Here is a 21,576-nt window from a genome sequence, read left to right as displayed (position 1 = left end):
ATAAAAGAATTCAGACATGCTGTGAATTCTGGAAATAGATGCTTCCCCCCGCCCCGCCCATGATATAGTTTGTGTGGTAAACTACTGGCTGTACTGATCTCTACCCTTATGCTATTACATCTACATTATCTTGGGCCAGGCATCATTCTAGCTACGTTAGTATGGCCATCTCAGGGCAAGTTTGCCATTTCAAATCAGTTACTTAAGATCACCAAGGTTAAACCTTTGTCATCCCACCTGTGCCCCTCCTGCTTTTCTGCTTAACAGGAGCTGTTATATTCATCTCCATTTGAAATTTTTAAATACTGAAATAAGCAGCAAGTCGGTCTGCCTACCTAGGAAAGGAGTCATTTGATACCACCTACTCCAGCCTGGAATGCAAGCTCCTCAGCACTTGTTATGCAAGGATGGGAATGGGCAAAATGCCTGGAATGTTGACGGCTCAAAATTAACTGTTTTTTCCCCAGGAATATGTTAAATTGCCCTATCAGTAAAGACCTCAGTGTCTGGCATTAGGCCAGATAAAAGTACACTTTTACAGTGATTACCCTTAAGAAGTATCTTTAAAAAAAATAGGAAAGGAATGAGAAGGAATTATGTGTTTCCAATAGGAAGGAAAAATACGTTTGAAAAACCAACTTCATAAATTTATTTTCTTTAAATTGCAATCTGTGTCTAGTCATTGATTTATTTAAGTGGATGTTTAAAGTAGGTGAATGTATGCATTGAGTCTGAAAATGCAAAGCAGCCGCTTTTTTTCTAACATACCAGCAGTGAGAATGACTGGTATATTATAGGTATAAAATCTAGCGTGGACGGGCACAGTGAAGTTGCTTATTTATGGATTTATTGTGATTGGAAGGGAAAAACTTGTGTTAGGAGAAGGCAAACTGCAATTATGAAACATGCTCAAAAGGGGGTTTTATTATGTTTTATTATATCTGCTCAGATATTTTTCTTCATTTGAGTGAGTGAGACCATAAAAGCCCTTAGGGATGTTTTCTAGCCACGGAGATAAATTTTACAAAGTTTATCACTGGTAGCTTTTTGGAACAACTGACCATGCAGAGGGAGTCCTTAGTGGAAAGCAAGCAACAGAATTCCCCAAAAGCTTTGGTTCATTTGCAGGAAATACAGGTTGCAGAAAACTGGCTTATTGGTGATGAAGTTTCCCTCCCAACAGATTCCTGAATTATGTAGTGTTTTGCAAGTGCTTTTTCTTTGCTTAAAGGCAAAATGTAGAGATAAGAAGAGCCGCCTCAAATGTTAATAGTGTCAAGGGAATCAAAGTAAATACTGTAATAGGATTTTGGAAATCTTCAGTGATACAAACCTTGTCCACAGCAGTACTTTTCCCTTTAGTAACACTATAAATAAGTTACTGTACAACAACTTTCTACTTTCAAGGTATCATCGTAACAGAAATTGAGAGGAAGAAACAAACAAACTGGAATGTCATACACAAAGGGTGTTACGTGCTCTCAGCAAGATCAAGAGTCTAAATTAAAACCTCTTGTATTGAGGGTGTTGTTTTACTTTACAGCACTGGAAGGGGGGATCCCACCTTCCCCTGTCGCATGCTGGTACTTCTTTCTTGCTTGTTGCTTGTGTTAGCATTTATTTGCTCTTATGATCAGCTTCTTACTCAGCCCACCCTGCATTAGAAAAATAGCTAGCAAAACAGTTGTAACTGTTAAAATGAAGGAAAGTCAGTCTTTCAGTTACCTTATAAAACCACCCAGAGACTTCACCAGACACATCTCGTCATCTTTCATCCACAGGCTCTGTAAGAGCTTATGAGCATGGTCACTCAGATTATGTTGCCAGGGCTCATCTGATTCACACTCGCTTGCCAAGATGTAACTCAATTGTACCTGAATTCTGTAATTCTGTTGAAAGGACCTTGAGTCCCCATTTGTTTCATTTGGCACTGAACACTTGAAAATCAAGCTGTATATGCCTTCAGGAGTGTTTACTAATTCTTTAACTGCGCAGCAGCCTGGGAAGGGGAGAGAAGGGGTCCTGACTTTGCTTGCTTTTCCTGGCCCTGACTTTTGCTTGATGGGGTGAGGTGTTCTCCAGGAAGCTGCATCTGGAATTCAGGCACAATAGCTGAAGCATGAAATCTGCGGAATATACGTATCGATTCACAATGGTGCTTTCAGTAGCTATTGGCAGGAAGTTTGTTATTAATGCGAGGAGGAGTAAATGGTATTGAAGGGCTTGATAAAGTATTCTGCTTTAGACTAAAACATAACATAATATCCAAGTTGTTTACTTGCTGTAAATGAAATCTAAGGGCGAGGGGGGAATCTATTTGACAAAAGTCACAGTAAAATTCTTATTCATACATGAATGCAGTCATTGCAGAATTACTTATATTGATACTTTTTTTCCCTTCCCCTGATAATAAGATAGCCAAATGCTTTCCAGATGTCAGTATGAAATAAACATTGCATGAGGTTTTCTTTTTAGATGGGGAAAAACTTACCTTTGTCATGTCTGTGCCTTTTCTTTTATTCTTAAACACATGTTACCGCTCTGTGGATCTTCTGTTTGTTTGTTACGTGCTTTTACCTTGCTTTGTTTATTATTATCTTTCCTTTTTTACCAGATATTTTGGACAAAAGATTACTTAAATTAACTTACCAAAAGAATGAATGCATATCCCACTTTTATGGCTGGCTTTAAATGTGCTTTTATTTATTTATTTAAAGGGTGATAAATCTTCTATGGTGCACTGAGCTTTGAGTGCTACCATTTCAAAGTCAAGACGAAACTGAAGTGTACAACTGCATAACTGTTATACGGTTCTTTAGTTTCAAATATTCAAAAATGAGAAAGCTAGACTGTCTCTTACTTTTCTTTTAACTGTAAAATTCAAAAGTGCCTAAATTGCCCACATACCTAGCATAAATACCTAGCAGTAAAAGTGTTCTCCCTGTTATGCTTACATACCTTTTGATATTGCCAAAAGAAAAAATTGTGAAATTTCTAGATTTAGGATTCTTTGTAATATTTGTAAAAGTTCAAAATTTGTTTTTAGCAGAACATTTTCTTAAAATGTAATGGTCCATCACGTTGAGGTATAGGAAGCTACTTTTGGCTATAAAGCCTATTAGAAAAAAAATCAAGTTAGCATACTTACTGCTTGATTTGATGATGGATCCATCTAAAGCCATTGTGTTTTGTAACCAATATATCTTTTGTCTAGACCAATATATTTTTTTGTTTTACTGACAGCTTACTCTTAAATGTTTGATGTTGGTCAGAACTGCCTAATATTTTCAGCCCCTGGAACCATTCCTCTACAAGTTGATCATGAATATATGGACCTTTTGTCACTAGATAAGCATCTTCCCTTCATCCTCTTCAACTTCTTGCTGGACTTTTGAAATCCCGAGTTAAGATCCAGTAGTAGAAGAATGAGAAATGAAATTATGATCAACTTCTTCATCTGTACAGGCAGCAAACTCAAGAGCTCTGAAATATGAATTGATTTAATAAAAAATGAGAAAGCCTTAAAGGCAGATATTGTCCATGTAATAGATAAATGCACTGTAGTTCTTATACAGCTACACACTTAGGAGCACTTGCAGTTCTATAAAACCCACAAAACAGGAAAAAAAAAATCCCCAAACCAAAAAAAACCACCCAGAAATGAATAGTCCTTCCAAACTCCATTCAATTTTGTTTTGAATTTTAGAAAAAAAAAATCATAGAAGTCAACAATCTTCACATTTTGATATTTTTCCTCTTTATTGTCTTCATCATTGTCTCTTCTACATTTTGAAATATATTTATCCTCTTTTTAAGAGTTTCAAATATACAACAGCAGCTGGCCTTGCTAGATAATGAATCTTGGCCAGGAATGGCTGAAGCGGACAGGGACCGTCTTCAGCTCATCAAAGAGAAGGAGGCTCTTCTTCAGGAGCTGCAGCTCATCAGTCAGCAGAGACGATCCCCAGAAGACATTGCACGTTTGGAGGAAGAGAAAAGGCGCTTGGAGGATGAAATTCAGCGGGCTCGAGCAACATCTGCTCATGGGGCCACTGAAAGGTTTGGGGACTTAAATTGTTTTCTTATCTACTATAAGATCCATACACGTAGTTTCAAAAGCAGGAGTAGGAAATTTCACTATGTTTAAGAAACAAACAAACAAAAATGTTACTAGAGTAATTTGCTTTCAAAAAAGGAAAAGACTGCTCCTGGCTGCCTTTATTTAATGTCGGGCTTGAAGTTTTCTGAAGGAGACTTAGGGTGGTGTTAACTATTTAGTTCTCATTTCATTCGTCTAAAAATTCTGAATAGGAAGAATAGATCAGAAGAGAGTCACAAAAAAATGCTTGGAAAAAGTCTGAGTAATACTGTCTGATAACGGAGACCTGAATAACAGTACCTGGATAGTGAAAGATTTTGCAGTGGAGTAACATTCATTTCCAAAAGCATCAGAACAAAGATCCTTTCCTATGTTTGGTTCCTGCCTTGTAACTGGAAAGTTAAATAATTAAGATTTTACTGCCTTTTGTAAGTAAATGTTTCCTTTTAATTTGCAATCTCAGCAGTGGGACCACATCCCAACTCTAACCTTCAGAGAACTTAGTAAATAGAGTCATTCTTGAAAACTTAAATACCAAGTTATATGTATAATCATACAACCCCCCAAACATATTAGTGGAAACACTATGTTTATTTCAAAGTTGCACAGTTTTTCTTGTAGCCAAAGAAATGGACAAAACCTCTTCACCTCTTCTTGTTACCATAGACTGCTTCCAGTGAAAGCAAGAAAGTACTTGTTCTTGTTTCCTTGCCTTCCTTCTCTTAGTGGTAAAACCCCAGGTTTGACACTTGAGGAAAACTACATGAACTAGCTTTAATGTGTTCTGTGTAAAGGTTAATATTTACATAATTAAGACACTTTTAAGATATTTGGAAGTGCCTTCCATATACAAATTTTAAAAGCTTCAGATCTTTTGAAAACGCTTACTTCAGACAGTAAATTCAGGTAATAAATAGAAAATTCACAGCCAGCCTACAGTTCAATGTTACATATTTTGTAATTTTTGCAGTATCGTTACATTGCATTTCCAGCTTAAGCTGACAGAAAAGGGAGTTCACTTTACACTGCCGTGTAGTAAGTTTTATTTGTTGTTTTTGGGCTCTCATGTTAGGTAGTGCATACTATGTTGGAAAGAAGGCCAAGCTATTTTTCCATGTAGTTCATGCTGTGGAAACCAGTGTTCCAATGCGATACTTGATATTTCAAATGCTAGCAAAAAGTTGAGTAGAAGTTAGAATAATATTGAAGGGTGCTCTATTTTTTTATTAAAAAATGGAAGAAAACTTAACTATTAGTAGCCCTAATTTATTTATTTGTTTGTTTTAGGCTCAGGAATAACCAAAACTATTCCTAGTTCTCCTTTCTATTTCCACTTTCTCCTAATGGTGAAATACGAAGAACTTTCCTCTTTAAATAATTACCTTTTCTGTTCAGTTACTGAGTTTTAAAGGCGCTGAATTATGTGCAGAACTTTATTACCTTAAAATCTGTATGATAGATGTGGGGTTTAATTGGTGTGGGTTTTTGGTTGGTTGGTTGGTTGGTTTGGTTTTGGGGGTGGTGGTGGTTGTTTTTTTTGTTGTTTTTTTTTTTTTAAGTTTGGCTGGTGGTGTGGGTTGGAGGCATCACTTGCCCTTTAGCGCAGGTACCTATACAGCGTTGGTGACTGTGGGATGTAGGTTCCTAAGTGTATTTTTTAAAGTAGGTGGTGTAGATAACCCTTCTTTCCCCTGCAAGCTTTTGAGTCAGTTAAGCTTCTTGCATCCATTTGTCTTTTTCTTTTGGTTTCCTCATGCAGTGCCTTTGTCATATAAGTTTACATAACTGAGCTCCTGCCTTCCTTGCACCACTTGGTTAATCTTGTCTGGGGTCCACAGAAGCAGAAGAGCTTCAGTGTTGCATGGGCTCAGGTGTGCAGCTTCTGCTGTGTGGTTGCAACGAAGGCAGCCTCCTCAGAGGGCAGTGGAGTGCTGGAGTGTAGCGCAACAGCCCCTTGCCAGAATATGAATTGGTGAATTTGCAGGCCAAAGAAGTTGAGAGATTTATGTTTTTACTGCTAACAAAGACATATTTTTTTGTATCTTAAACATACAAAGTTTATTGAAACTAGTGCTGTCATTTTGTTGTTTTATCTAGAATGACTCCCTTTTTGTTGTGCGGGTTTTTTTGTTTTGTTTTGTTTTTCCTGCCCATTAATATGTTGAATTCTAACAGCTGTCTTTGCAGTTGAGGAAGGATGGAAACACTGAAATAAGTTTTGATACGCTTTCTCCAAAGTGTATGTCAGAACCCCAGTTTCCAGCCAACTTGTGAATGCAGGGCTTGGAGCAGTAACTTCCTTGGACATAAACATGTGCAACACAAAACAGATTACCACCCTGATTTTATTTTGAAATTCAGTGATTGGGCTTGGAAAAACAAACCACCAGGAATACTTCTAATTCTGGATTCAGAAAAAGGATAAATGGAAAGGAAAAGTATAAATTATATCAGTGGATAAAATCTGTTCTTTGAAGTCTTAATAATCTCAAATTACAGAATTTAAGATATGTTATAGGTGTATGAGACAGCATTATAGGTACATTCCCATTGGCAATGGTACTGAGTAATTCAGCTGCTTGTTATTAGAATGGGCAAAAAATAAGTTGCAGCAAGAGATTTTTATCATAGCGTGGTATTCAATATGCTGTATCACCTGCTTAAATATAATTATATTTAAACACACTTGAAACAACTAGAATTAGAGCACAAAGTTGAATTTTGTGGTTACTGCTTAACAGAAGTCCTCCAAAAAATTTCTTTTTATCTTTGAAATTCGACACTAATTAGCTTGGATAATAGGCCTATTTGGAATATTTTTTTTCCTGCCAAGGCAATGAAAGTTATAGTAGTTCTCTGTATTTTACTGGCACAATCAGGCTGATGCAAGGGGAAAAAAAAATCTTGTAGAGTCTGATGTTTTTACCTAGGAGTTTTTATGACTTTGCTAATTGCTGTAATGTACTTTCAACATCATGACTCTTACATTGTGCCTCAATTACTTTTCTTGTCTGAGAATTCTGGTGTCTTGGTTCTTGTGTTCTTGCTGGAATTATCATTGCTTCATATGAGCTGCATAAGTTAAAACTTTTCATTAAACAGTGAAACTTTTTTATATTCCAAACTGCAATGCAACAATATTTTTCTGTACTTGGAAGGCTCCTAGCACTTCTTCAGCACTACTGTAATGAAGAAAAATAGTAATATGTATCTATTTAATTGTAGGATACTGTTACAGGAAAAGAGAAATTGTTTGCTTATGCAACTAGAAGAAGCTACACGTTTAACCTCATATTTACACTCCCAGTTAAAAAGGTGAGTTATGTAAAACCGGTAGGTTTTGAAGTGTAACTACAGCAAAGAAGAATATTAATGAACTATAAAGTTTACCTTTTAGTACTTCTATGTATACATGCCAAGTAAATTAGTTTTTTGCAAAATTTGTACAGTTTGGTGTATGGAATGTGATGATTTGGACAGAGTTTTATAAGTAGTATTATTTACATATATATAGAGAGAGAGAGCTAGATATAGCTATTTGGGCTAGATTGTTATGTATTTTGGGAATTTATATATTATTTCATTTTCTGAAAAGAAGATACATAATTAAGACCTGTTGTAATATTGTTACAGTTTTACTAATACGAAGATAACATTCTTTGAAGTTCTGTGAGATTTTAATGTTGTGATACCTTCTCTAAAGGAGGGGTTTTTGATCCCTGGTGAGATGACAGAATTTTGCCATTTAAATATGAGAATGTGTTAAGACCCACACAGAAGGCCAGAACATTTTGCATATTCACACTCACAGCTGCCTTTTTAGATGCAGCTCTTCGGGATTTGTCAGCTCAACACCATGCCAACATCAAAAGCTCGGTTCCTGCTGTGTCTCACTTCATCTCTCTCTGTCACATATTCTTCTCTCTCTCACTGTCTGAGATTTGGTAAGAGGAACTGGAATAGGATTCATCCTAAAGTCCTTTCTATTTTTCACTGGAAAAACTGTGAGGGTGAGGCTTACACAACAGTTTGTTAGGACTTTCCAAATCCCTTTGCACTTCTTCTGCCTGATATGTTTATGACCAGTCATTAACGTAAATTCAGGCTGGATCATGGTAATTACCCTTCCTGGCTTTACATTGAGTCCACTGATGCATATCCTGCTCTGGCCTCTTACCTGCCAAATTATGGCTGCTTACACATTGGAGGAAAGAGTAGGCTTGTCCTGTTGGACCATTTGTTTTCAGGCACTTGGTCCTGATTTAGTTGTCAGTTCTGCTGTTCCAGTCATGGCTGTGCTTGAGACTAGGGCAAGAGCCATGAGCTAGACCTTAAAATGCCAAATCATCTCTCTGTGTCGCTGTACTGAATACATGTAGAACTGCTTGTGTAATCTGGATTGACATTTTTATGTCTGCGCTGGTGTTTCTGATTATGTTTGAAAGAGCCTTTTTTGTTTTCTCTTTCTTTGCCTGCTGTAGTCTGTCGGCTAGCACTCTCACAATGTCCTCTGGCAGCAGCAGGGGATCCCTGGCCTCCAGTCGAGGATCCTTGGCCTCCAGCAGAGGCTCCCTCAGCTCAGTCAGCTTTACGGACATCTATGGCCTTCCGCAGTATGACAAATCAGACAGCATTACAGACTACGGCCAGCATTTACGCTTTGACATAATTCCCTTTGAGTCTCTCACAAAGGATGTGCCATATGCTGATCCAATTGGACACTCAAATTTCAATAAGCAGCGGAGGTCTCTGGATACCCCGCAGTCCCTGGCGTCCCTGTCATCGCGGTCCTCCTTGTCATCGTTGTCCCCACCAAGCTCACCTCTGGACACGCCATTTCTCTCTGCATCTCGAGATTCTCCCTTGGCTCAGATGTCAGAAGGTTTTGAAGAGATGGCAAGCATAGGAGCTCTGGAAATGCTCAGGGCTCAGACCACAGCATTGGGTGATGATGATACACAAGGAACGAGCTCGTCTCAGGCACCCACTTACCCTGTGGACAATGAAGGGCTGCGAGAAATGGGACCACAGCTGACTGCTGTCCAAACTGGTGGAGGTGAGTTTCTGGGCATTATTTTTTTTGGTCACATTATCATAGAAAATGTCACACAGAGCTAAGTATATTAGCACAGAAGAGATTGTTCCTCAGTTTGGCTTATTATAATTCCATCAGTTAAAAATTACATGGTATATGTTAGCTGTTAAAAAAACCTAACCAAATGAAAAAAACCACCCCCAAATCCCAAACTTTAGATTAAGGGCAAAGAGGTGAAAGAGTAGAGAAATCATTGTAAATAGTTTTTAAAATAGTGATTAATTGTGTGGAATATGGGGAATGGAATATGGACTTTCTTTGGAATGCAACATATCAAGGAATAAATATTTTGGTTTGGACTGGATTTTTTTTTTTTTTTAAAAGTATGGTTTAATTACATCTGAGGCCCACAGTTATGCCTGTGTTGCCATTCTTCTTACAAGCTAATGCAACACAAACCTAGGAGAGATAGGACCCCCCCACTCCCCCCCCCCCAAAAAAAAAAAAAAACAACAAACAAACCAACACAAAAAACCCAAAAAAACCCCAACCACAAAACCAGGTATGAGGTCATGCTGCTGACAGTGCTTGAAGGCTGGCTGACTCCATGCTGAATTTGCACACACACCCCGACCATGTTCCGATGATGTCTTAAGTTCTGCAGTGGAGCAGAAGCCACAGTGCCATGGCGGTCATGAGTGCGAGGTGCCCTGTGCTCAGGAGCAGAGTGCTTTGTCAGCCAAGGAGCATCTTTTGCAGGGGCTGTGTGAGAAGTTAAGTGTCCACTCGAGTGGTTGTCTCAGAGGACCTGTGCTCTGTGACTGCAGAGCTGTGTGCAGTTACCACAACACACATACTGTTGAGTTTTCTTTTCCTGTTTGACTCTGAAGTTAATGGACTTGCTTTAGCTTGCATTGGTGGAAGCTTCTGAGGCACTACAGTTGAGAAACATAAATTAGAGAGATCAAAAGAGGAAAGAAACTTTTTTTTAAAGAGCAAACATTTAAAAACCTGAGCATACAAGCACATGAGAATTTTCTTTTCCTGTTTTAATCAACCAAATGAAGAACTGGTAAAATGAAAAAGAGTATTTCTTCATGATGATGTTTTTGTGTGTTGCCTTTCTTGTATTTCTAATAAAACCATACCAGTAGAGAAGGGCTTTTAGAGAATATTTTTAATAGTAAAGATTGTAATTCCCATCCCATTTCTACATTTAAAACTCTTGTGTTAGCAGTTGCATAGAATGTTGCATTCGGGGCCTACAACATCAGGAATAATGTGAAATATAACCAGAGAATCTATTATACTATCCTACCAAAATCTTGTCAAGTGATAATGAGAAGGAACATTGACAGTATCTAAGGAAAAGCTTTCAGCTTTTTATTTTTAAAAAGAAAATGCCACCACTGTGCTAAAAAACCTATATTACTCAAACAGCATTTGAGTCTAGACTCACCTACTTTCCTTAACACAACTAGCGCTGCCAGAAGATAGTGCTGGCAGAGTTTACATTTACTAGATGTAAACATTTCTAGTGCCCATATTGCAGCTTTCAGACCAAAATAAACAGAATTCCAGAGACCAGCATGTAAGCTTGTGCTTAAATTAGTGCCATGAAGAGGCTTCCTGAGGCTTTCTTTAAACCTCAGATCAGACCACAGCATGTCTTCACCCATTGTGGTAAGTGAAAATATGTTAGTAGTTCATTTATAGCTCGTACGTGTTTCCTAGAAGTGAAGGCCTGGTCTGAGGACCTAGGGAGCAGTAGGATGAGGGTTGAGTTCCTGCTTTGGTTTTCCTTTTCTCCCTTCTCAGTCACGTTTCTACGCATTTCTGTTTCTCTGAAAACCTCTGGCAGAACGTGCCTGTGGTACCTGCTGTCACTGCTGTGCTGTACAGCTCCAGCTTCTAGTACAGGGGTTATGACTTCCCTGTGTTTTGTGTTGCTTTTTGAGGCAGATTGGGAGAATGTATGGTTAAAAGGTAGCCAGCCTGTCTTTTTTTTTGAGAGGTGTTTTTTTTGTTGTTGTTGTTTTTGTTGTTGTTTGTTCGTTTTTAATATTTGAATTTGAAAAGAGTTGCTTAAGGGAAAATTGTTTAATGTTTCTGCTTTTTTTTGCCTGGAGTTATGACTACCTTGAGCTTACACTCATTAGCTGGTGGGTTTGCAATTATAATACAGTTGTTTGCAAGTAGCAGTTGGAAGTTTTGAAATTGTTTTGGGTTTGTACTCTTTTCTTGAACAATTTGATGGACCATCAAGCTCGTATATCACAGTTTGGGACCCCCCAGTTGCGGGGAGGTGGTTTTCACAAAGGTACTATGCAGCGTGCTTTGCTGCTGCCACCCAACGGTCTGGTAGCATAATGCGACACTCGCAAACCAGTAAGTCTCGGCTCCGACAAATCGTTTGCCTGTTCCTTCATTAGGCAAGACATGAGGTAATTTTTGCAAATTCTGGGGGCCAGGAGGGTTAACACTGAATCAAATGCACATACTTTGCACCGAAGCAGCACTTGAGCAAATTCAAGGAGTTCTTCAGGAGCTGCAGTTTTGATGTTCTGTTGCTGATCTGCTCTTTTGTTGTTCTGCATCTGTCTTGGGGATATACTGTGAAATATGCTGGCATGTGTAAATGAGGGACTATGCCTGAGAAGTCAAACCCATCGTATTTATAAATCTGGGAGTGGGAGGAAACATCTTAATAAAATATGGGGTTTTAATATCTTCACTATCTCTTCCTTTCTATCCTAAAATAATCTTTCAAGTGCCAAGTTTCCTTTAATGCCTAAATGATCTTTTGTTTGCAAAATATTGTCATAGATCTAAAAGATGATTTATCATTGTCTGCTTTTCATTTTGTCTTGTTTCTCATGCGGCACAAGAGAAAAATTCACTGTAAGTGAACCTGAAATTACTTACTGTGCTGTTTTTGCCTGTAATTCCTAGTGTGTTTTTCTGTGTGAAGTGTTGGTTGGTGGTTAGTTGTTTTTATTTTTTTTTTAGTTGCATGTGAAGAAATAGGAGATTTTGCTACATTTGATTTTGTTTGATATTGTGCTGTATCTGTTTAATCATTACGGCATACTTATTTTTTTTGATATGTTAACTAAACAGCATAGTCATGGCTGTAGTTAAATTCTTAGAGAAAGTGTTCTGCAACCTTCAGCTTTATTATATCATAGTAATGCCTGACAGCATCATGGTAGGTAAGGTCTGTTTGTGTGTCTGATTTAGTTTTTATGAGAGTGTTTGACTCTTTTTATTAGTGCATTTTGAGCTGATGTGCAGTATTTGCCAGTTTTCTAAGCTTGTGAAACATGCTTTACATTTATTGATGTATTTTTTTTTAGCTAATGAAATCTTAGACACCAAAATTTCCTTTGAAGTTCACTTTTCCAGCTAATGACACCTGAGAATATTCTTTTAATCAGAACTGTCATGTTTAGCAAGCTTTGGCACCTAGCAGTTCTGGAAATTCATATATGTTGTTTACTGATTTTGTTACTTAAATAAGAAAATGAAAGGTAATTGTCTATCATAAAAACTTTATTTTAAAACAATTCTTCAGCTTCCAGCATTGAAAGGTCTCAAACCTGTGCAAAACCATGTTCTGTTTAAACCAAAACCTAATGTTTCTTTCTTCTTGACCAATTTTTCCTGCTGACCTTTTTTTTTTTTTTATTATTTTTCTAGTCAAGGCCATGTTTTGGTGTTTGCATCTCTCCCAGATTCACTGGGATTGTCCAGATGTTATCAAATTCTTCCACTGCCTGCAGGCAGTAAGCAAGTGAATGCCAGATTACACAACATTGTTGTAAAATGTCAGTTTTTAATGACATTATATTGATGCTTCAGACCATTTTTTCCTTCCAGACAAACTGGGAACAGGAGCCTCCAAAGGAGAGAGCCTGTGAGGTCTTCTGTCCACTACACCTATGCAAAGTGCTCACATAGAGGGGTGAGCCAAAGGCTTATTTACAGAAAGAGGTCATCCTAGTGTAACTTGGTGAAGTTAGTACAGAAATTATAGGAGCACTTTCATACAAAATTTACATACTTTTCCAAAGTTTGGCCTCTTTTTAGAGATTTAAAGTTATTGGGAAGCTTTTGTATTAAGAGATGTCTCTACAGAGTGCTAGATTTGATTCTACGTAAATACCAGTGGCAGTGATAAATACTCAGAGGTGGGCTTACCAAATTAAAAGTTCTTAAAAAAAAAACACAAAGCAAAGAAGAAGAAGAAGAAGAAAAAAACCAACCAAACCCCCCAACCCACCACACTGTACAAGTGATACAGAGGAGAGCACAGTTCAAATACAGGTTTTTTGCTTTCTGTAAGCTAGCTTGAACTTGGCTCTCACTTGTGGTGAGGATGACATGAGTGTCAGTACACAGTGTGTCATGTACAGTAAAGGTGGGATCATGTACAATTGGAGGTGGGAGAAAGGGTGGTTCTTTCTCCAGGCATTGAGACAAATGCAGGTTGGGCTGTTCCTGGTCAGCAGATAAATTTCCTACATGGCTGAAGATGACTAAACATTGAATTTGGAGGGGAGGTCCGGGTCCGTAGGGCTACTTATAGAACCAAAGGGACAGAGAACTGGCTCTACTGATATACAGGAATTTTGTCTCCAAACAGGACCTTGTGATTTTTGGAACATCTTTTGGTATTTTGTGGTGTTGGTGGCCTGATAACAGGAGTGTACTTCTGGCTGGTGTAGGACTGCGGGGCTCAGCGCATCCTGTCTGTCTGCCTGTCCCACAGTGGGTTAAAGCTAACCTCAGCCAAACATTTCTGTTGACAGCAGTGTTAATTTGGGGAACTTTTATCAAACTTCAAGTCCTCATGTTCTGTCCTGGTGGTGCTTGGGTGGTAGGTGAGATGGGTCACATGCAGCGGGGTGGCTCACTGTACCTCAGCTGGGCTCTGCAGGTGGAGTTCAGGCTGTGGGCTGGCATTCTGCTGAAGGAAACTTAATGATTAGGTACTAATACTAATCAGCACAAAAAATGCTGATTTTATTTGTGATGCCTTAAGATAATGTGTAACAGAGGTACTTAACAGGTTGTTACTTTGGTTAAGATGCGTTTCATCCTTGGTGGGAGGCAGTAAGCTGTACATAACAGACAGCTGGTACTTGTCTCCCATGCGATATGCACTGGGCTACTGTCACTCCAAGTGCTGTCTGCTGAAACTGTGAATGTTCCCATGGTGTCTTAAGTTTCAGAGCACAAATAGAAACAAATAAGATGCTTTGCCCAGTTTTGAAGTGGCATCTCTTTGCACTTGCTTTTCTGTTTTGAGGACAGCCATTGAGCCTTAAGCAAAAGAGGGGAAAGTTGGTAATTACACTTCCACAAGTCTATTTAATGATTCTCTCTAGGACTCAAAAGAAAACAACCTCAAGTTAGGAGCTGTCATTGAAGTGTCAAACCTTACCTATGCAATTCTTGAGCATTACCACTTGTGCACATACTTCAAAGGACTGGTAGCTGCTATACCTGTACAAAACCTGATATATAATGTAATTTTTGTCGATACATTTACATCATGAAAATTATTGCTATTTATGGTGTTGCCGATGATTCAGGGAAGGCTGGGAGAGGAGGTTGAGCGTTGCTTTCTCCTCCCCCAGTCAGTTTTCAAAGTCATTCACCAAGAATTTGAAAAAAATGGTCTTGAGTGAGTTGGAAAGCGCTGGTTCTTTTTGATAATGCTTCTCAGACTGTAAATAAAAGCTGCTATTATATGATGGTATAAACAGAATGCTTTGAGACTTTGTATTAGGAAACAAATGAGAACAAAACTTAGCATTGTGTTATCAGATAACTTCTTAAAAGAATTAGTCTCTGTGTATGTTTTCAACCTATTGTATATTCAGTAAGTAAATCTTAAGTTTAGGATATCATGTGTACATATGTTGAATTAATCTAAGTGTTCCTCCAGGAGGGATTATTCTACCAGAAAAACATTTAACAACAATGCAGTTGGTTTATACTTAGTCTTGTCAGAGAGAAATTAGCCACAAACTTCCTTCCTTAGTTCTCCCACAGAAAATCTCCGGTCAATTGTACTCTAGGTTTTTTTAATTTAAAGTTAAATGAAAAAGCAGTGAACTGCATTTGTGCTGTTTTGCTCTTAGCTTTGGTACAATAAACGCTTCTTGTTTAATTCTTAAGAGATTGCCTTGAGCTGATGTTGTCTTTACTTTTTTCTCTGTGACAGCTGTAACTCTGCGAGGAGACAGTGGTAGAAGATCGGAGAGGAGAGCCAGGCGAGTTTCAGCATGTCTCTCAGATCATTCACTGGCTAGTGACAGTGGCGTGTTTGAAGCTTTAAGCAAAAGGTCAGGTGTATAAATTCATAGTAAGCTGGAAATATTCCTGTTCTACCACATGGTCCAAAAAAATTTCTTGTAAATTTCTGAGTACGCATTCAAAATTGCTAGTTCTTAGTAACATAAAAATATTAGGTTGCACGTTTTAAAGGAAAGAAGAAACTTTTTACCTGCAGTTCCACTGTCATCTTCACAAGTGCCAAGTTCCTTTTACTTTATTAACATTTTAACGCCATATATTTCTCCCTTGAAAGATAGTTTTCTCAACTTATTAGTCTTAAATCAGGATTTTATTTCAACCATCTATAACAAAATAAAATTATACAGTGTGACTTAAAATTCTGAGTAGCATGTGATAAAAGTAAAACTGCAAGGAGGAAATATATGAATTGCTAAAACTAAAAATGTGTAGGATGACCAAGTGATTGAAAGATGGATAAAGACATGTTACTTTATACAATTGTTTTAGCACAATAAACAGTAACTGGGAAGCAGATAAGCTTTTGAGGATGCTAAAGAGAAAAAGAAGACAGGATAAGTATAAAAATAACCTGAATATCTTGAAAGAGCTAAGACCTCAGTTTTTAAAATTGTGACTTAATAATTCTATGTGTTTTTTAAATAGGTATCTCAATTCCTTCTAAATTACCAATCCCTCCTGTATTACCAAACAATTGCTTACATCCACAAATCATAAAATAAATGTTAATTTCATTATGTTTTAACAGCTGAAGTCAGTGTGTAGTTTACAGTACTTTGTGTTCCTGCAGGAATGAAGATCTGGAAGAGCCTGTTTATGGTGATGCTGCCGGTAATGAAGAACCGCAAATACACGTTGGATTTCTGTAAGTAGTTACTCCTCTTTCTCCCTGTCAAGTCAGCAGGAATCGCTCACTACTTTTCTTGGGTTTAGTTTTAACTTTTTAATGAACTAAACTGCAGTGGATTGTGTTAAGCTCCTGAACTGACAGCCAAAGTTTAGCAGATGTGCAGATCAGTCAGTCACATGCCACTTTGTGCTGGAGATGTGCCTTAACCACAGTTCATTCAATGTCCTTTCAAGGCTGGCTGAGAAAAGGACCTTCATTACTACTTTCAGTAGCATTTATTTTCATTGTCTGGACCGTTAGTGTGAGTATGGATATAGAGATATGTCTCTGTGAGTGAGATCTTTTCATGCCAGATAAAGGATTACCTTAGGAAAGTCACAGGTGAAGAGGCACAAATACAAATACAGTTCCCAAATATAGCTTTGAAATCTTGTGCTTACGGCATGCTGTTGTTGGTAGTGGGAGTAGTGTGGAGAAGGGCAGATTATAGCAGTGCAAAGCAGGATGCCATGCCTTAGACAGCCCTCCAGAATTATCTCTACTCTTTGGAAAATTAATTCCCAAGCTCAGCCGGATTTGTTTGTTCCATTTCAAAATTGATGCCGATGTGAAAGAGTAGGTGTTTTTAATTTGTTTTCATTAACCAATGAAAATAGTGCAACTGATTTGTCTAATGTAACTGACACGTTTTTACAAATGTGCATGCACACAAAAATGTGTATGTATATGGTGTAACTGTTTAAACCAAAGGATGTATTTTATAAAACCTGTTCACTATCAAGAGTCACAGTAAGGAATTTTATTCTTCTCAAATGGAATGTTTAATTCTCTTAGTTCTGATAACTTTGTTACTGTAGCTAATATTATTAATAATGTTATAATAATAATATCAGTGTGATATCTGTAATTGCTTTTGATTCAAACTGATTTTTATAAGAGATTAGTTTAACACAAAAGGTGCTTTTACATTCTTTAAATCTTTTTAATCTTCCATCTCTCTCTCTTAAACACAGTATTGATCCTTGGTGACTAACAGGAAATTTATTTTCCAGGCATGACAGTGGAAGCGAATGTCTGTTAGTCCATGTATTACAGCTGAAGAACTTTACTAGTCTAGTTGTTAAAGAAAACTGCAAAATGTAAGCTTAAATTTCACCTAAAGTCTGATCATTGCTTGTTTTGTGCCACAGTCGTAAATACCATAGATTTGTTTGCTTTCATGCAAAATCAAGCCATTTCTTGAGAAGATGGTATGTCTCAGTTACATGAGGAAAGGGTTAATTTTATGGAACCTCTGTCATACTGGTCAGGTAACAAGGCTGGTCTCTAATGACCCTTGTTCTTACATATTTATTATGCACAGGAAAGTTTGTTCAAAAATGTCAAAAGTCATGCTTTCATCACCAAGTGCCTTCTGGCCAGAAAGCTGTCTACATTATTTGCAGTATTCCAGAAATATTATTTCCTGTACAGCTCCTCTACAGCTTATCTGTGATGTATCCCAGAATAAGCGTAGTGTAATTTTCTCAAATTCTTATGGCAACGTGTATCTTGATCAGTAAAAGAGATAGCTTGTCCTTTATCTTTAAAAAAACCCAAACCAACAACCACACAAACAACAACAAAAACCCCAGCTGGGAGATCTGCAGACTTCTGTGGCCATTAGCTCCTTGAGTATGTGTGAAAGACCCTCTGAAGATAGTGTTAACACCAGTACTAGCTGAGAACAAGTGCAGACAGCCTGTGCTACTTTTCAACATTCCATATCACATCACATAGAACGTTATTTAGTTTATTCTAATAAGTGTTTCTTAAATAATGCCAACATTGCCATAAACCACCATTTTATCTAGTGATATGTATCTTAGCATATTTTAAAGAAATTTGGCACATGAAAATCATTGATCTTTATCTCTGGAAGAGGTTGTTTGAAAGCGGGAAAAATGGAGGTGTTGTATTGTAAAAGAAGTCATTCTGTGCGAGTTGTTAAATTGATATACATCTTACTGAATGAGTTGAGCTTTCTTGAGAATGCTTCATCTTGCTACCCCTGCAAACCTCTAGTGGAAATTCTTCACATTAGGTCAGTGCATTAGTGTTGGCCTTTTACTTTGTTTTCAGTGTGGATGCAAAGGCATGTGATAGGGAGAAAATGTGAGTATTGAGTAGTACTCAGCCATGTTGCCTTGCGATTAGAACAAGAAATCGGCATCATCTAAGAAAGTAAAGCAGAGTCACTGAAGAAAAAAATTACTCCAGAGGGTTTGTTGGACATTGTCATCAAGGCAGTTGGGCATCTAAATGACTCTCAAAAAGGCAGTTCTGTTCCCCATCCTTCTACTTAACTGTGGGCTGGAATCAAGAAATGGCTGCAGGGTAAATCAATTGGCTTGACTGGTCAAAAAATAAGTTTGTCTTACCAAAACCAGAAAAAGCTTTTAGCCAGTTTAATGAACTTCTCAGTGCAACTGTACATTCACTGAATCAGTTGCTGGGGGCAGTGGTGGGGAGGTTACCTGCAGCAGCCCTTGAGCAGAGTATTTGGATTTCTTTTTTACAGGATGTGAAGCCGTTTAGCTAACTGATGCTTCACACTCCAGTGCGGCAGTTCCACTGTAGTGAGCTCTTCCAATTGTCCTCTGTTTACTTGCCTGTCAGTCTCAACCCCTCTCTGGTGGTGCCAGAAGGGTTCATGTAGCTGTGTAGTCAGCTTGAATGAGCCTGTGAGCTGGATTTTTTTATTATTATTTTTTTTTTTTTTTAGCTTTGAGGGTCTTTTTGGTGTTTGTAGTTTGAGGGGTTTTGGGTGGATTTTTTTTATTTGTTTTTGTTTGGTGGTTTTGGGGAGTTTTTTTATGCCAGGTTAGCTTTTTAACCCAGATAGGTTTTCTAAACCGGTTCACAGCACAGTTGCATGAAGCTGTTTGCTGGCACAAGGAAAGGTATGACAAACCCCAGGGTATTGGGGGGGCTGGACAAGCAGCCAGGACAGGAAGAACAGAGAAACCCTTCTCTAAGTAGCTCTGCTGTCTTCTGCCAGATAGAACTGGTGTAGATTTTATTTTTGGCTTGGAGTCTCAAATGAAATGGTACCAGATATTTAATTTTTATTTTTTTTTTAAGATGGCAGATGGATGCGATGATTGCAAGTTTCTTTTGCCCTCCTTTTGTGCTGCTTTTGTTAAGTGGGCGGGGGGGGGGGGGGGGGAGGGTATGCTTAGTGGATGGAAGGAAGAAATGGATCAGTGACACGGGGCAATTCAATTGCCTAAACATAGGCATGTGTTTCCATTTGACATATCATAGCATAGCACCTGGCCTCCAGCTGCTGCTGCTCAGAGGAAGGCTATAGCTCTCCCATAGATCCTATGTCGTACTTGCTAGCCCCATGTAGATGCCTTGGATACCTCAGGGCATCTCTAGTGCTGCTTGGTGCCTGTGCTTAAGCACCAAGCTTGAAATAAATAAACTGACTAAACTACCTAACTAAAAAAAAATAAATTAGTTTTAGTTAGAAAAAGATAGCATTTCCACATTAGCTTTGCAGTTCTTCTGTGTTAAGAATACAAATTAAATTCCTGTAACAAGGAGATCCCAGAGCAGATTCTTAATGTAGCAGTTACACTGATGTTTTTACTTAGCCTGATTTTGAGAAATGTGAAATAGCTTTCTTTGTCTGAATTGTGCTGTTTTTCTGTTTTGATGTTCTCAGTCATGTGAGAGTTTATTTGCCACCACTTGAGTCAGGCACACCAACCACTTACTGCTCTAGAGCTTTGGAATTCCAAATGCCGTTAATATTTAATGAAGTCTTCCGAATCCCTGTGCATTCAAGCGTTTTGAAATTAAAATCACTGCAGCTGTATATCTGTTCAGTTGACCATCAGCAACAAGAAGAACTATTGGTAAGTGGTTCTTTTTCTTAAAAGCTATGTGATATGGGAAACTGAAGTTATTTGGCGAATAATTTTTAAGATTAAAAAAAGAAGGTGAATATTTTTCTATAAGAAGTGCTGATGGAGTTACATGTTAATGTATCCATTTGTTCACATGCATAAGTATACTTCTGTTAATAAAAAAAGGTGTGATTTTTAAAAAGTTGAAATATGTGCATTTTAAGTTATGTAAAGTCTTGGAAATTATTAGCAAAATTTGCAGAGGTTGAGAATTGGAGCTTTTTAAGCAGTATTGAAAGTAATGTTATGTATACTACTGTTTTCTGTTATATTGCACAGGCATGTTGAAAATCAATACAAGGTTTACATTGATTGCAATGGGGTTGAGTAGATAACTCTTTATTTTTTTATTGATTGAATGCATTTCTCACAAATGTCTGCTTTGCAGAAAGTTGAAAAAAATCTGCTGTTGCTAAATTTTGGTGCAAGAAGGGATTGTGTAAGAAGAAAATTAAACTTTTCCCCCAAAACTTAATATGACAGCTTTTAGGCTACAGTGTGCTCAAGATTTCTGTTTCTGCATGGCACTGTAATGTGTGCATGATGAATCAGTATCATTAAAATAGTTTCCTATAAAAAAATAAAAAATCCAAGCCTCTTGTTGCTATGTAACACTGGGCAAAGAGGACTACTATTATATCAGTCTTAACTTTGTTGCAGGGTAATAGTGGTCCAGACAGGTTTCTGTTACACAAACTTTTACTTCAAACTGAGCGAGGCATCTGATGAAGATGCATTCAAATAAATGTAGCAATTGTTTAGATAGGTTACCTGTGTTAATTGTGTTTAGATGTGTTAAATGTTAGCTTCATTTAGCTGTTAAATATAAATATGCTTAAATAAACCTGCTTTGAGGCTGATATCATGGCTATTTTGAAGTGAGTGGGCTGCCACTTCAGTGAGAGGTTTGAATGGGTTAGTGAATTTTTTGTGAGCCTATCAGAGTAGTTAAGAGGTAGAGGCAGCTTACTGGGTAGTCTTGCTGGACTATGGATAAGAGGTGTTTGTTTGAGCAAATCTAGTCAAGAATGCATGTTTGTTAGTCCACCTTTAAACCTAAGTTTAGGGCACTTTTAACTATTCCTGAATTAGCAAAAAAATGATAGGTCTTCAGGTTATGTTGGTAGGAATTTTTCCTCCTTGATAGTCAGTGTAGTTTTGTGAGAAATGTCTTTGTTTACATACAGTAGTTGGTAACATACTTCGGGGTAAGGTAACAATGCTGCTCAAAAAGAGAGAAACAGTGCCACGGTTTCTTAAGGTTAGGTGCATTGAAGTATGTTTCAACATTATATTCATTGCCCTTTTTTGC

At 37.8% G+C, this 21,576-nt stretch overlaps 1 protein-coding gene across 4 annotated transcripts in view; it reads left to right on the top strand.

Moving 5' to 3' along the window:
- The window catches only part of WWC3 (WWC family member 3), a 104,133-nt gene that overhangs the window by 69,902 nt on the left and 12,655 nt on the right, over positions 1-21,576 (top strand). For 3 of the 4 annotated variants that reach the window (XM_080376914.1, XM_080376913.1, XM_080376912.1), the window contains exons 9-15: positions 3,817-4,059; positions 7,325-7,414; positions 8,581-9,155; positions 15,367-15,487; positions 16,249-16,323; positions 17,361-17,447; positions 20,021-20,213. In XM_080376914.1, the coding sequence (XP_080233040.1) occupies positions 3,817-4,059; positions 7,325-7,414; positions 8,581-9,155; positions 15,367-15,487; positions 16,249-16,323; positions 17,361-17,447; positions 20,021-20,213 (1,384 nt within the window). The remainder of the gene's footprint in view (positions 1-3,816; positions 4,060-7,324; positions 7,415-8,580; positions 9,156-15,366; positions 15,488-16,248; positions 16,324-17,360; positions 17,448-20,020; positions 20,214-21,576) is intronic. The other variant, XM_080376915.1, reaches the window with a different exon arrangement.

This window comes from Falco punctatus (assembly GCF_963210335.1).
Source record: "Falco punctatus genome assembly, chromosome: 2".
In the NCBI taxonomy this organism is placed as follows: domain Eukaryota; kingdom Metazoa; phylum Chordata; class Aves; order Falconiformes; family Falconidae; genus Falco; species Falco punctatus.
This window is presented reverse-complemented; position numbering and strand designations above follow the sequence as displayed.